General features: G+C 42.2%; 1 protein-coding gene across 2 annotated transcripts in view; it reads left to right on the top strand.

Annotated features, from left to right (window-relative positions):
* The window catches only part of SPPL2B (signal peptide peptidase like 2B), a 28334-nt gene extending 21808 nt beyond the window's left edge, over positions 1–6526 (top strand). The window contains exons 15-16 of one of the 2 annotated variants that reach the window (XM_054291069.1): positions 487–4654; positions 4686–6526. In XM_054291069.1, coding sequence (XP_054147044.1) covers positions 487–774 — 288 coding nt within the window. In that variant the 3' untranslated portion in view covers positions 775–4654; positions 4686–6526. Of the gene's footprint in view, positions 1–486; positions 4655–4685 lie in introns of those variants that run through there. The other variant, XM_054291070.1, reaches the window with a different exon arrangement.
* The last annotated feature ends 9484 nt before the right edge of the window (positions 6527–16010 follow it).

Genomic DNA, 16010 nt, shown 5'->3' with positions numbered 1-16010 from the left:
TTTAGTTTTTGAATACTTACTAGAAGGCCAAATCTATGAAGCTGGAGGTTCCCCCAGTGAGTTTTATTTTATTATTCAGCTATTTGTGATAACTTTCACAAGCTTCCACTAGAGAAATTAATTTAATTGTTGGAGATCATCTGAAATGTTATGTAAAAGTTGTCAGTTCTTGTACAGTGATAGTAAAGGTGGGCAGAACTGGATAGTGGCCAAGGACCAAGTGCCTGTTGCTGCCTTATCAGCAGAGCACATCTGAAACTGGTGAGGAGCAATCACTCAGAAAGCAAACACTTTTCTGGAAGGAAAAATTCTCCTGGTGTCCTATAAAACACAAAGAAAGGATAACTGTACGCATCTGTCCACTGCTGGAGAATGATAACAGAATTGATGGGCCTTTAATCTTCCTCTTGTATGACCATTACCTTGGGTAACTGGACACAATAGTTCTTGTTTTTCATCATTTTGACTGTGATCTTCCATTTACAGAAAGACCTACCTCAGCCTCCTGTGGTGATAGCTCCTGTCAACTGCCCTCAGCTTCCCAAAGACAGCAGTGTGCCAGCCTCTCAGCAAGACACAGAGCAAATGACCAACCCCACCCTCCACGTGGAGGAGCTGCCCGGCTCCGCCTCGGCTGAAGAGGAGCTGGCTGATAGCAGCACAAAGACAGAGCAGCCAGAAATCTCTGTGGCCCACAGTGAGGAACCAACTGCTCAGAATAAGGATGACCTTGAAAGCAAATGCCTAAATGCAGAACAAAACCAGTTGGAATAAGTGATGTGATAAGAACTCCTTAACTTTCCCTCACAAACATACATAAAACCAGTATGTATTTAGGACTGGTTTAGTAGGGTTTGCTTTCATTGAGGAACCTCACTAGGAGTCTGATCATCAAATCCAACAAGGAATGTTCTGTCTCCAGCTTTGGTACAGCTATATACTTAAAACACCTTTCTGAAATATGGTGCTCTCCAGGAGTTCTGATGTGTGGGTTTCAATGATCGCTGTTAGTGAATGCCTTTGACCATTTGTTCCCTTTGCATTAGAGCAGGGTGGCATCAAGAGTCTTTATTTACTCTGTGCTTATATGGCTGTTTCACTGCTTCACCATGATGTAGGTCAACATGGAGGAAAAGCATTGAACAAGTCTGCTGCAATGCTTACTTGAGGGAAATATGGTCTAGTTGTTTGGTTTGTTTTGGTTTTTTTTTTTTTGGGCACTTTCCCTATTGTCACCATTTACTTTACTTCTCTTGACTTGTCAAAGCCATTGATATAAGGGAATGCATTATTATAAACTGACATTCAGGAAATGCAGATAATGGTTAAATTACCATTACTCCTAAAGGCTTTATGCTACCATGATGCATTAAATGCATCTCTTAAATTTTTGTCTTTGTTTTTACTTCTAGGAACCTGAGCTACTAGTCTAGTTTAAAAGGCAGGGTGAGTAGAGCTCCAGGAAGCTTTCTAGGCATTCATATGAACTCTAAGGGCTCTGATAATAAACAGCATTGGTCACAGAATAATGCCTGGAAGCAAATGCATATTAGGAATGTTTAGAAATAAAATATAAGCCAAATAGGTGAAAAAAAAAAATTAGGTAGTAGCACTATACTAAGCTTAACAGGCAGCATTTTCATTGGGAAAATGTTAAAGCGCAAATGTTCTTATGTTTGGGGCTTTGAGCTTCTATTTGTTCTTCATTCAAGGAATATAATTGTGATTTTTGATTCTGAAGAAAATAGTCTGATTTTTCATTCCCAATGGAGCACATATGGTGCTAGAGACCGGTGTGATTTAAAAGCTGCTTGCTGCTCAGTAACTTACCAACTGCCTGAGTCATGTTTTGTCTTTGTCCCAAGAACAGCCAAAGCATAGTCTGTCAGGTTCTGGAATGAACCTGGGAGCTCACTCATTATTTTGTCTTTCTTGCTACATTGTGAAGGAATTTGTGAATTTAAAAATTTTGGAGTGCAGCTGGTCTTACTTCATATTCCTGAAATTGTTTGTTTTCCTGTATAACATGATTGAGTCTTTCATGCATCAGCTTTTGTACATAGAAAGATGATGGGATTTGTGTATTACTTGTTCCATCTAAGTACATTTGGCTTTATCAGAGGAGTCTGTTCTGCACTTCTCTTGCAATTCCAGAAAGCCTCAAACACTTCACACAAAAACTGAAATAGAAAATTGAAGTATTACAGGATCCTTGGATATGATTCCAGATTGCGTGGAAGAAATACTCTCAAGTATTTGGGAGCCCAAAATGTAATTCACAAAAGCATTGTTGCAGTGATGCAATCAGAGGCATTGCTGTGGAATTGAGAGTCTCCACTTGGCATGTTGAATTGGACTGGAAGGGCTCTCTTTTCAAGAATGTCAGTTAAATATCAGCCATTGTCTTCTTGGCTAGATCTTCCAAAATTTTGCCCTGGGCTTTTTGGATGAAAGCTTTTGTGGACATTGTTTCTCTAGAATTGAGCAGCTTTCTCTAAAACCACACTCTGGCTTCAGAGTTTTACCAGCTTCTGCTTAAAGCCTTGAACCTTGTCTGATAGGATGATTAATGAAGTTTTTTGGAAGGCTCCTTGGGTCCAATGGCCAACACAATGTTTCATTTACAAATTGCCCTAATGGAAGATAGCACTAAAGGAATCTGCTTTTCAGTCTTCTCTTTAATGGACCCTTACTTTGGCCAGCAGTAACCTGAACCAGTTATTACTAATAAAAAGCAACAGAAACATTTTACTTCAATTAGCTGGATTATGCCTTAAGTCTTTGTGTAAGTATGGTTATTAAATTAAGAAAGCAATCTTGTGTTTAAATAAGAGCTTGACAAATAGCAAGGTAAGTTGGAGACTGACTCAAAGTTCTTTTGGTTTTTGCCTTGATCATCTCTTAGTCAGAATGTTGTTTGGAGTAGCTTTCTACATATTTAAAGCCAGTAGCTTTCTGATGACAGAGCATTAGGTGTTATCATCTACTTGAAAGTGTACTTTCACATTTGTTCTCCTGTGTGCTTAGGAAACAGTTTATTTCAGATTGTTCATAGCTCAGTTAAAACAGAAGAACTGGTCACACTGAACTAGGCATTTCACAGTTGTATTCTGGACATTCTGCTTCACCTCAGATTTTGAGGAATTCCCATCTATTTTTAAGTGTAATTTTTTTCTCTCCCAAACAACAAAGAATGCAGAAAAAAAAATCCCAATTTCTTCTCCGTGTAGTACCTCCAGTTAAAGCATGTGAAGTGGCAACAATTTACAGACTTTGACTATCTCAGTACTGTACAAATCAGGTGACCCTGGTGCTCCAGTTTGGCTGTGACTGTTTGGACCCTGATCCTTGGGCAGATCAATCCCTTCCATCAAACAAAAGGCTGTATTTTTTTATCTTTAAAAAAGCTCCCTGTTCAGCTTAATTTAAAACTTAATGTTGCATAGGAAAATATGCCTATCAGTTCAATGTGACTGACTCTGATTTTATTTGATGATTTCCGATACACATTCCACCCCAAACTTGAGTTTTAATATTTAAAGTAATTAAAGTAATATTAATGTTAAAAATAATGTTGATAGGCTTCTTGTTTATGTCTTTCACATACTAAGCCTTATCTGTCTAGAAATTCAGTAAGGGTTCTGTTCCTGAAAACTTGCATGTGTTCAGGGGAAGCACTTCTTTTAGTCAGAAAAAAAAAATAAATCCAAACAAACAGAAAAACCCCAGTAACAATCAACACCACTAAAACAAAAATCCATCTGAGAAAATTTGACTCTTTGGACCACATAATGAGGGTCAGATTCCTTCCTCAGGTGTTTGTTTTGGTCTGTTCCCTGCTGAAGGATTGCCCAAATGCAGCTGAAGGTAGAGTGGAATATGAAAGACATTACTGAGGATGACAAGAGAAAAGTATCTCAAACCCTCTTTGAAATTTGTGGATTTTATTTTTCTTCTCAGAAATGAAGAGCATTTTAAATGAAATATATAAAAAAGAAACAAAAGAATAGATTTGAAAATATATTCTATGTTTACCAGTGGCACTAAAATAAAAGTGCATCCACATATGTAAGAATTACACTTGCGAAAATATTAAACGTTTTCTCTAAACTTGGACAGATCCAGACAACAGAAAATCTGCTGCACAGCCTATTTTCCAAAAGATTTATTAACATACTTCATAGAAAACTTCATTTAGAAAAGTGTTTGTTTCCATATTTCTTGAACATTTTCCATGGTCTTGGATAATGGTCAAGCTTTTCCTTCAGAGGATGATGCTCTTTCCTTACAGTACCCCTCAACATGGCTCTTGTTAAGAGTGTCTTGACAGTATTCTTCAGCCATGCACATTTCAGTGTTTCAGCTTTGATTTTTGCCTTCCTGCTGCATTGTTCCAACTGGGAGCAGATCATGACTGCCATGGTAGTGCCTGTTGACTTCTGAGTGTGCTGGAAAATGGTGCTGACATTAATGAATGCTGCAGTCAATAATGAATTTATCTGCCTCGGGGAGATGCTGTGAATTTACCTGTAGCTCTTTAAAAAAAGCCAATACTGGATGTTTGAGAACAGTGTTGCCTTGAAGTCCAAGCTCGTGTGCGCTGTTTTAGTGCAAGACCCAGTGCTCTTGTTCTTGTCTTCAGCCCCGTGGCTGTGTGTGTGTTTCTGGTTTGTTGCACTACACAGGCTGCATATGATGTAAAGCCCACGATACTTCTTTTTAACAGCAGCTTCATTGACTGTCCATGAACAAACCAGAGTATTTTGTACGTGCTTTCATCATTTGGTGTGTTATTTGTAGTGTACTGAAGGCTGAGTATGCTGGCCAAGCAGCAGTGTATACTACTAATGATTATCAACACTTGGCACATAGCACATTGACACAAATGTGAAATACAGACATACCAGTAGATCCAAATACGCATCCAAAGCCTGCAGAGATGGTGCTTTTTTCCATGACAAGTATTATCTCTGATGTTTTAAAAAGAATGTAAGGCTGTGTCTTCAGGCAAATGAGGACAGGCACTATTTTCAGAGGTTCAGAAAACGTCATCAACTAGGAACAATTAATCTTTAGGTATTTTAATCTTGCATGTGGTTTCCTAGCTGGGGCAAGACATGAAGAACAGAGCTGCACTAACAGCTTTTCAGTTCAGGTTTTTGCCAGTGGTGCTGGGTAGGGTGGAGAAAGGGAAAAAACCTGAAGATTAGTCAGAAAGCATGAGGAGACACTGAACAATAAAGGCAGTGGAAGATTTTACTACAAAGAGATCTAAGGGCATGATAAATACCCCAAAATCTGAAAGGCTGCTGCAAATTGGGAAAACAGTTTGTCAAGTAGGGATGACATTAGAATTAATAGACTTAATAAGGAAATTCTGGTGCTGGCGGTAGGAAAAATCCAGGAGTGGCTGACAGGGGAGGGGCTGAGCAGGACAGGGCAGTGCCCAGGGCATGAGCTCCCTTGGTTCTGCCAGGAGAGAGCTGAACCACACCAACCAGAGCCATTTCGTGCTGCTGGCAGTCGTGGCTAGCCAACAAACCCTGTCCTCCCTGTCGAGATACAGTCTGAGGGTCAGGATTCCTGGTTTTAATGAGGTTATAGCATGAGCTTCATCCCAGAGTACTCAGTTTATATTCATGAATGCTGTGAGGGTGTTCTGTACCAACTGTGATGGACAGTTCAGCTCTTGGGAGACAAATACTGCATTTTCTGCTACTTAAAAGTGATAAATCTTCTGGAAAGCACATCAATTTTAGTCTTTTTGTCTATGTTTAATTTGTTGAATTGCTTCTGGCAGCCTGGAGCATTTTCAGAACAAGAGAGCTTTGTGTGCTACCAGAAGCTTCCTTTGGCCAGTGGCATAAAAGAATTTTCTTTTCACTGGTCCTCTCTATCATCTCTATCAATGATGTTCTCTTCTGTGAGGGTTCCACCTTTTCCATTTTGCAGTTAAATATTCAGATTATGTGGAATCAAGATGGCATTTTGCGATCTGTAGATTAGTGATAGGTGATGAATAATGTGTTTAAATTGGATTTTCTTGAATTGGGAACTAGTGTACTGTACACAATAATCTATAGTTTCAGGAACTAGCAGAGGACTTAACTTCATGTGATGCAGGGGCTCAGGCTTGGTTCTGTTTGCCAGAAGCTGTTGGTGAGTCCAGCAGCCAGGGGTTACAGGTGCACAGGCTGCTGCAATTATTTGGAGCTACCTTCCTTAGGTGAAGGTGGCATTACAGTTTTATCCAATTTTCTCATAATATTTTTCTGCATGTCAGCATGCAAGTTTAGCTCCAGATGGCAAACTTCATCCAGGTGTTTGTCTCTGAAAAATTCTGAGATGATCTGCTAGCTAGATTTTTTTTCCTTAAGAACTGCTTCCTGCTGACAGACATGCATTGTATGTTGTGAACTGACTTTGAGTGTTTCATGTAAATATTGGTCAGCTGAAAATATGTAGAGACACAATTTCAAAGTAAACCAGCTCATCACCAGCTTCTGCCCCATCCCTGGAAGTTCAAAGCTAGCCCTGAGCAAACTGAATCTAGTGGATGGCATCCCTGCCCGTGACAGGGGCTGGAATGAGATGATCTTCAAGGTCCCTTCCAACCCAAACCATTTTGTGATTCTAAGGTTCTATCCTAACTCCTAAAAAACTTGATGGCGTGGGCTGGCAGGAGCCCTGCAGTAGCCAACACCTCATAGTCAAGTGCTGCTGGAACATCTCCAGCCCTGAGAATGTGGCACTTGGCATGAGCAGCAACACCCTGTAATGCAGCAAGGGTTCCCAGAGCCTGACCCTGGGGTAGGGCTGCACACAAGAGTCCTGTCTGATGTTTTCAATACACTAACTTCTTCCTTGAGCCAGAGGTTTGGAATGGATAGAAATAGCTCTTCTGAAACATATGTCTGTAGTCAAAAAATTGCCATAAACCTGCCCCTTCTCCACTGTGGATTCAAGCCTTGAGCACTGGCATGGTGGGGAGCTCGTGCTGTTTGAGGAGGAGCACAGTCCTTCACCTGCATTCCCCAGCAAGGAACCAGAAGAGAATTTTATTGTTCTTCTCTGACTGAAGTTGTTCTGATTTATCTTGAAGAAAAACTTCAAAATAGTGGTTCAGGTTTAGTTTGACAAAGTAAAAAACAACCCATAGTGGCACAGTTTAATTTGGTTTGGATCATAATCTACTTTTTTCATATTCAGTAGTGGAGACTACAAAAAATGTTTCTCAGAGATGTTACAGCAGACCCTAAGCTGGCAGGAAGCCTGTGTGGGAAGCAGGCTGACTGCTCTGATGGCCAGTGCGTGCTGTGCCTTGCCTGTGCTGGGGTGAGCATGTCACCAGTGTTTGCCACTTGTCTCCTCCAACCTTTTGACTCTCATTGAGAGCCCCACAGCCAGCACTGGTTGTGGGAGAGCAAGAAGGAATCTCTGTGTCACAGAGCACTCCTGGTGCTGTAGGAAAGGCATGAAATGGAATTGACCGCTCTGCTCAGCCTAGGGCCTGGGCCACATGCTGCATTCCTCACGGGGCTGAACACACAAAACCTCGATCCTAAAGCCACTGATAGGAACTGTGAGCTCTGGCACTTTCAGCCTAGCAACACAGGAAAGCAAAACCTAAGAAAAATCTGAATTTACAGCCCTGCCCATGGATGCTCTGTTCATTGCTGACCACGTTCCTTCAAGGCTGGAGGAACTGGGGTCTGATAGACTTCCAGCAGGCCACGAGTCCCCTGTGACCCCTGCTAGTGTTACTTTACTAAAACTGAATCAGAAACACTTTGGATGTGAATTGGTGGGAAGCTGGAAGCAAAAATTTCAAGCAGTATAAAGATGATTTAGAAGCTAAGACCCATTTGGAGGCTTGACAGTAGCTGCTTTTAGAGAGGAAGTTGATTCTTGGAGATAACATTATCAGTCTTAAATGTCTGGTGTCTTTGTGGAAAGACTTTGTAATGGTGTTAACATAGTAGTATGTGGGATAGTATATGAAGAGTGCAACCTAAAAGATTGTTAAATTTAGCACTTGCAAATGCATCTGTTTACCTCTACATATGTACGCATGAAGAATAAACTTTAAGCTCATTTCAGGTTCTGAAGGAAAGATTTTCTCTTGATCCAATGTGTTACATGTTTTTGCTGTTGTAAGATCTTCTATGCAGCTTGGCCCCTTAATCATTAAAAAAAAAAAATTAGAAAAAAAATCCACATTAAAAAACACCCCCTCCCTCCATAAAAAGAACAGCTAAGGAAGTTGGCCAGTGTGGGAGACTGGTATGAAAACTTACTTGGAGTATTTTTCCTGCAAAAAAAATCTCAAACCCACAAGCTATTGAAATGAAGTGCAGATGGGACATAAAGAATGAGGAATTTAGTTCTCTGTAAGGATGTAGTCAGTGATGCTGATACAATGAATGTCATTCCCTGAGTCCCTGGTTCCTATCTTGTCTGTCCTTTACCTGTCAGTCAGTCTGTCAGTGGCATACACTGCGTGGATCAGTCCCCAGCTGGAGCTGATTGTGGGGTTGTTGATTCCCCATGGGAAGAGGGTCCCTCTCCCCTAACTCAGGCTACTACTTGATCACTTGCAAAATTGTGCATATTGCATGATATCTGCAAGGATAGATAAATCAGTAATTCTGTGACTTTTGTCTATGATACAAGTATCTTCTACCTATGGTACCAAGATATTTTTTTCTGCTGTTATTGTTTGCAAGTAGTACAAAGAACAGACTGTGTCACTCCATGGATCCCTTCCTGTGCTGACACTAGGAGAGAACCATTGCAAAAACCAAGGGGAAAAGCAAGTTTGTTCCTAAGTAGTAAAAAAACATTTTTGGCAAACATTTCTGGTTTTCCAAAACTGTAGGTCTTACCATAGTACATGCATCTGATTTTCAGTTCAGTCTGGGTGGCCTTTTCCCACCCTATGTCTATATGGATCTTTATGGTTTTGATACCAGCCCTCCCTCTGGCTGAATTACAGCCTTCTATCCAATTGCACAGCACATCATTATATATATTTTTTTTTTAATATGTAAATACATTGTATTACATAGGATTTCCAGTGACCAGATGTAGATTAACTTTCCTTCTGTGATGTAACATGGGAAAAAACCTATTTCAAAATTAACAAGGATGGCAGAGTCTTAAGACAAACAGATGGGAAATATCCCAAGGGTTTCTGCAGAGTGAATTTTCTGTGGAATAAGGAAGCCCAATTCTGGCATATATAAATACAATGAAAGAAAGCAAACTTGAAATTGGTCAGCTAGTCAAATTGCAGGTGTTTAGTTTTTTCTTTCTGTTTTGCCTTTAAAAAACACTGGAATTTCCTTTAGTCTGTTTTAGTTTAAAACTGTAAAAAATTTCTAAAAGTGTTCAAATAAAGTTACCTAATTTTTGAACTGAGTTTTGCTATTTTATATCAACCTGAAGTTTGAAACACTTTTTTTTGTTTGTTCTGGGATGTGATAAAATGTGGGTTGGAATTTAAAGTTCAATGTGTGCAGCTCCCACCACGAGCTGGATTCCGTGCAAAATTCTGAAAACTTGCTCAATACCACAAACAGTGTTTGACATCCCCACACGGTCCACACAAGTAATTTCTTTCCCTGGCTTTTGTAACCCTGACAGAATTCCAGAATAGTTTGGGTTGGAAGGACCTTAAAGCCCATCCCATCCCAGACACCTCCCACTGTCCCAGGTGCTCCCAGCCCTGCCCACTGCCAGGGATCCAGGGGCAGCCCCAGCTGCTCCGGGCACCCCGTGCCAGGGCCTGCCCAGCCAATTAAAGTCGTGTGATCACTTATACTGATAAATTTGGTTTGTTTTGACTACTCTGTTGCATGTTGAAGTGCTATTGCTTGGGAAGGGAGGTGTTTACTAACAGTCCCTTTTTCTTAAAAAATGCTGAATATCTGCTGAATTACAAGGCAAGTCCCGGGTGTATCCAGGAACAGTACAAACTGACAGCAGGTACAATTCCACCCTGTTTCTGTTTAGCATGTCCTGCATTTCACTTGTAAATACACAATACACCTGAGAAGAGGGAAATTGAGAAATTTCTTGTGATATCTGACTCTAAAAAGCAACAACAAAACCAAACAAACAAACAGAAAGAAAACTACACACACACACAAAAAAAAATCCAATCCACTAAAAAATCCAGCTGCAGCAAGACAGCTTTTCTGTCTGGAGGGTCACTGGGAACCAAGAGACAGCTGCTTCCATTCAGAAAAGGCAGGTTCAAAACCAGAAAGACTGGGTTCATTTTAGATAAAGGGTAGTAAATACTAAGATACAATCTGGCCACAAAGCTCATCCTAAAGTATTGTAAACCTCAGCAGATATTATCTGAAACAATGCCTGGTGTTCTAGATTTAGGTATACATCTGCAAAATTGTGTGACCTTTATATTCTTGCACTTGGGTTATTCCTGTATCTGTTGAATAGACAAGGACAAGGATAGAGTATTTGTTACTTCAGGTTTTGTGGGTTTGGGTTGGTTTGTTGAGCAGGTTGTTGCCTTTTTTTTTTTTTTGCAAAAACTCATATTATAGGTCTTGACACAAAGAAATGCTCTGGTGGGGAATGGCACCATTCCAACAGGAGCTGTTGACTGAACTGCTGCTCTGCTGAACACTTGTGGTGGAGCCCACAGTTCTCCCCACAGTGCAGATCCATCACTAGCTAAGATCTTGACATTCTGAGCCCCTCCTGACTGTGCATTTGCTAAAGATTTGTCCGACTCGACCATTTCTGCATCTGCAGGGACAGTTTGTGTGGAGTATTCACAGGCATTTTATCTCTATGCACCTGGCTGAGTTTTGCAGCAAAACCCCCTCAGGCACCTGAGGAAGGAGGGGCTGAATTCTCCACATTCTGCCCCCAGGATGATGGCTCAGTTAAGTACAGGGATTGCCCCATGCACTGGAGCTGCCTGAAGCTGGGTTTCAGGGCACACTGGAATTCCCACCTGGAGAGCTCCTGTGCCAACTGCTGAATTACATTTTTGAGAATGTATTCAGTCAATTACCAAATTTCAAATCAGCTCATTGCCTCACTTGTGCAGGTGATTAACTGGGGAGTTCCTGGACCACCTCGGGACCCTAGGACTTGGCTAAATCTGTCCTATTTTTCTTGTGGGAACTTTAACGAGCCCTATACAGTATTGTGGTCTCTGGTTTTTCTGTTTAAGTACAATTTCCATATTCACGGTTTGTCAGTCTCACCTCCAAGATAGATTTGACTCTCTGGATCACCTCTGCATACTGCTCTCCATTAGAAGAGTTTCTTGGAAAGAGATGCAGCTTTCAGAAGAGTGTGCTTTGTGTCTCCATTGGCTCCTAGGAGTCACCCTGTTCCCTGCAGATGCTCCTGAGGAGGTTATGTTATAGTCAGGTATGTCTGCATCCTCTGCAATGCAAGCCCAGCCGTTCAAATGTTTCCTGTTTTCCTCTGTGTGGGGCAGGGAAATTCTCTTTTATGTGAAGGACTGCAAGGAAACACTGCCTGAGCAGTGAGAGTTGGCTTGCTGCATGGGGTCACACTAAAACAGACAGAGAACATTAAGGAGCTTCATGGACTCTGTGCTGTGGGGATTCCAGAGGAAGAATTTTTCAGTCTTGTTGAACTTGAAGAGGTTTCTTTTGCCCTGTCTGATGTACTCTGTTACATTATTACGGTTTCATCAGCCACAGTCAGGAGCTCTTTAAAGCTCTAAAAATAAAAAATATCCACAACACCTAGAGTATAGTGATGAAGGCAATCGTCCTATTCACAGAATCCCATAATTGTTTGGGTTGGGAGGGACCTTAAAGCCCATCTTGTTCCAGCCCCTGCCATAGGGGGGACACATTTTGCTATCCCAGGGTGCCCCAGCCTGGCCTTGGGCACTGCCAGGGATCCAGGGGCAGCCACAGCTGCTCTGGGCACCCTGTGCCAGGGCCTGCCCACCCTCACAGGGAACAATTCCTGATTCCCAATCTCCCACCCAGCCCTGCCCTGTGGCAGTGGGAGCCATTCCCTGTGTCCTGTCCCTGCAGGCCTTGTCCCCAGTCCCTCTGCAGCTCTCCTGGAGCCCCTTCAGGCCCCAAAAGGGGCTCTGAGGTGTCCCTGGAGCCTTCTCCTGTCTAGGTGAGCAGGCCCAGCTGTGCCAGGCTGGCTCCAGAGCAGAGGGGCTCCAGCCCTGGCAGCATCTCCTCTGCATTTGCTCCAACAGATCTGTGTCTTTCCTGATGCTGAGGACCCTACAGGTAGGTGTAGTGCTCCAGGTGAGGTATTTCAAGTGAAAATTTAATTCCAAATGACCTTCAGTAGGCCAAATGAAAAGTATATTTATTCTGTGTCTTTGTACCCCCTGGATGGAGATAGAGAAAGGGACAATTCTGTGGTGATTACAGAATCACTCAACAGTCTCAAAAAAATTCCATCAAAATTCAAACAACTTCCATTAATAAGTTAGTGAGTCACTCAATATTTCTGTGATATTTCCATAGGGGAAAAAAAGAGAGAGGGAAACTCTAGCAGAAGAAAGCCACCTAATCATCAGTTTTGTCTATTTATTAAAATGAAAAGTGCAGAATTTAATTTTATGAAAAAAAAATTATCAAATGTCTCTCATAAAGTTATGTATGAGTATCAGTTTTAAAAATTCCTATGTTCTCTTGTATCTTGATTGGTTTATCACTCTGAAATCAAGATTTTAAATTGAATCAAATCAACCAATACTTTTTCCCCTTCAAGAATGAGAAATGTCTCTACCCATGCAGAAAAAGAAAATGAAACAAGGAAATCTGCACTTAAAATGTCTTTTGGGGGTGGTGCTGTGTGACATATGTCTTGATGTGTCAGGATGGGGTTCTTATGATAAAAAGCTCTTCATTTCTAAACTGTTTTCATTTCAAAGGCTGGTTTCTGTCCCCATTCTATTTCTTAGTTGTTGTACCACAGGGAAAGAACACAACCATTTAACCTCACATTCATTTTTTCCATGCCCCCAGTAAAAAGGTATTCCTGGGAAGCAGAATTAAGTGAATGGTCTTTGAAATCCTTTAATGTAAATTTCTCCTTACTGTCTTTTTTGCATCTAGAAATTTCCTTGACCACAGAAATAATTCCATATCCCATGCACAGCATTTTCCAGCATTCCAACATGAAATGTAGCAAACCAGCTAAATACTATTAAAGATATCTAAATCCTTCTAGTGCACCACAATGTTTTCCTGATTGTTCTATTAAATTTTGAATATTATATTGCTTTAGTGCAGTAATCATTTTATCTGCACACTGTGACTGTGTGTGCAACAAACATAAGACACAAGAGTAGTCCCAGCTGCCCCTGTTGAGTTTGGTTGCCAGAGATGACATCCACAGTGACTTGTCTTCTCACTTAACTTTGATGTGTTTGCTCCCAGCTCCTTTAGCAGGAGTGCAGAAACTGCTGCTCCTAATTTCTTACTTATTTAACCACTGATAGATTTTGTTGGTTTCTTCTTTTATTGCAGTCTTATTGCAGTCCTCCTCCCCTTGTTACTTTTGGGCTTTGATTGTGCAGTTTTTCATCTCCATTCACACAAAGATACGTGCAGATCCTCTTTATCTGATGAATATTAGAAGGATGTCACTCCCTCACTCAGCTCTTTCACAGGGATGTACAGTCTGTCTGAAAGGACAAGAACTGCTTGTGGCGTTCACGGGCTCATACCCAAACATGGTCAGATTCAGAGATTGCAGCATTTTTCTGGTTATTGGCTTGGTGCTAATAAGACCAAGGTTCTGGGCTTGATCCTCATATGGGCCATTCACTTAAGAGCTGGACTCGATCCTTCTGGGTCCCTTTCAGCACAGACAGTCTGTAATTCTGTAACCAGCCAAATCTTCATTATTGATGCCCAGCAGGAAAGCTAAAAGAGATTTCGGTCGTTGTTGCTCAGTCTGGAGAGATCCATGGGACAGCAGATGTTAGGAATGAATGGATATACTCTAACCAAAATCAACTTCAGAGAAATCTCTATGATAATTTTATCATTTTAGGATCCTATGTTCTTTCCTTGCTTTGCTACCAAACACATGAGCTGCTCATGTTTGCTGTTAATGTTGAAGATACTTAGGGACAGAAGTGGCTATTGGATGAGAGATGACTTGTGCAGGCCAAAACTCAGACTAAAGCAAAACAAGTTCTTGGCTTTTCATCTACTTTTTGCCTTTTCAATATGGCAGAAGGGTCACTTGTGGAACTCTGTCCAGTTTTGGCCTCTGCTGTGCGTGTGTGTGATGCTGGATAACCCCTGCCTGTTCCTGTGCAGCAGTTAGGCTGTTCTAACACATAAATGATGACAAATAGGATTATAAGGATGGTAAATACAGTATGAACTGGAAGGGCTATGGATGTCTGACTGAGGAAATTAGTAGGGTTTTTTTGGGAATATCGCTCCCTTTATGGTTTCTCCTTGCATGGTTAAGAGATCATCCCCAGTGTGGGAGCTGCCGATGGGGGGAAATTCAGTGGTGCAGTGCTGCAGGTATGAACCACCCCACCTCAGGCAGCTCTTTTCCTTTTGGTGCTGCTGCTGGAGAGGATGGGAGTCGTACAGCGAACTGCAGGAACTTATGGTGACTGGGGAGATGCAGGAGCTGGGGCATCACTGGTCCAGCTTCCAACGCAGGCAGTTAGGGAGCAAGCGGGGGGAGGAGGGGGCTGGGGGTGGAAATTACTTAATTCCAAAGTTCAGTGAAAGCAACAAACCAGCTCTTCAGGCTGAGCCGTTCCTGTCGCTCAGCCTGTGCCTTTAAGCTCTGCCGCGAACTCCCCCAGTGCCTCCCACCGCCGCCGCCGGCGCCCCGCAGGCCCGGGCGGGTCAGCTGCCGGGGAAGGCAGCTGGCGGCAACGGGAAAAGCAAAGCAGGTGAGTCCCTGCTCCTTCTTAGGAGCCCTTTTTACTTCCTTCAAGGTGCCGGGCTTTCTTGGCTCGGAAGGGAAGAGGAAAAACCCGCACCTCTCCCGGCGGCTGCACCCACCCAGCCCTGCGTGCTCCTCGCCCCGCGGTCCCACTGCGATCCCTCCTGCCTGGCAGCCCTCCTCCTCCTCCTGCTGCTGCTGCTCTTTTTTTCACCTCCTCCTCCTTCTTCACCACCTCCTTCTGTTCTTCCTCATTGCTTCTCCATCAGGGTCAGACAGGTTTGCTGCCTGCACCCGCAGATTTTCAGTCGAGCTGGAGTTTGAAACTGCTTCTCCACGCTGGATCTTCCCCCGTGCTTGGGGAAATCCCTCGTGCTTAGCTGGCTCTGAGCAAACAGCCTGTTTCTGAATTTAATGCCTGTGGGGAAAACAGCTCAACTCACCTTTTATTGAAAGTGGAAAAAAAAGATTGAAAGATGGAAAAAACTTCTGTGCGTCCTTTTAGTCACTTGTGGCTAAGTAGTTTTCCTTCTGTAGTGCTGGATTGCTTTTTAGTGCTTTTCGATTCTATGTAACTCTAACATGAGTCAGTGATTTCTAGACCCCCTTCACTGAAAGTACTGGTTAAGAGAAATATCTTAGTTACTTAAACGCTTTGGAAACCAAATGCAGAGAATGGTCTATATTATTTGAAAGCTATAACAAATTAGGAAATATTCTAGAAAGAAAACTCAAAGTACTTTACGGAAAACAAAAAGTGCAACTTTGACAGTAATGCAGACTTAAAAGCCAAAAAAAAATCAATATTATCAATGTAGGAAATACAAGAGTGAAACAGCCATGGCAGCGAGCAGCTTCAACCTAGGCATGGGACAAACTCTTATCAACAACCTCTCTGGACCTATAATAGCACCATTATTTGAGCTTAAAGAAATGTTTCTGTAGCTGGAGGGTTCTTTGTTCCCATGGTTGGAGGGAAGAGCTTGAGAGTCATGCTGCTTCACATCCACTTGTCTTCCAGCCCTGAGGCTGCCCTGCAAATGGAGGCCCCTGTGAGCGAGGTGTGCTGAGGGAGGCCTCTGTGAGCGAGGTGTGTTAAT

The sequence above is a fragment of the Melozone crissalis genome, unplaced genomic scaffold, assembly GCF_028551555.1.
Source record: "Melozone crissalis strain CALT ecotype California unplaced genomic scaffold, PUWL_Pcris_2 ptg000088l_1, whole genome shotgun sequence".
Lineage (NCBI taxonomy): Eukaryota > Metazoa > Chordata > Aves > Passeriformes > Passerellidae > Melozone > Melozone crissalis.
The sequence above is the reverse complement of the archived record's forward strand: the minus strand, read 5'-3'. Positions and strand labels throughout refer to the sequence as shown.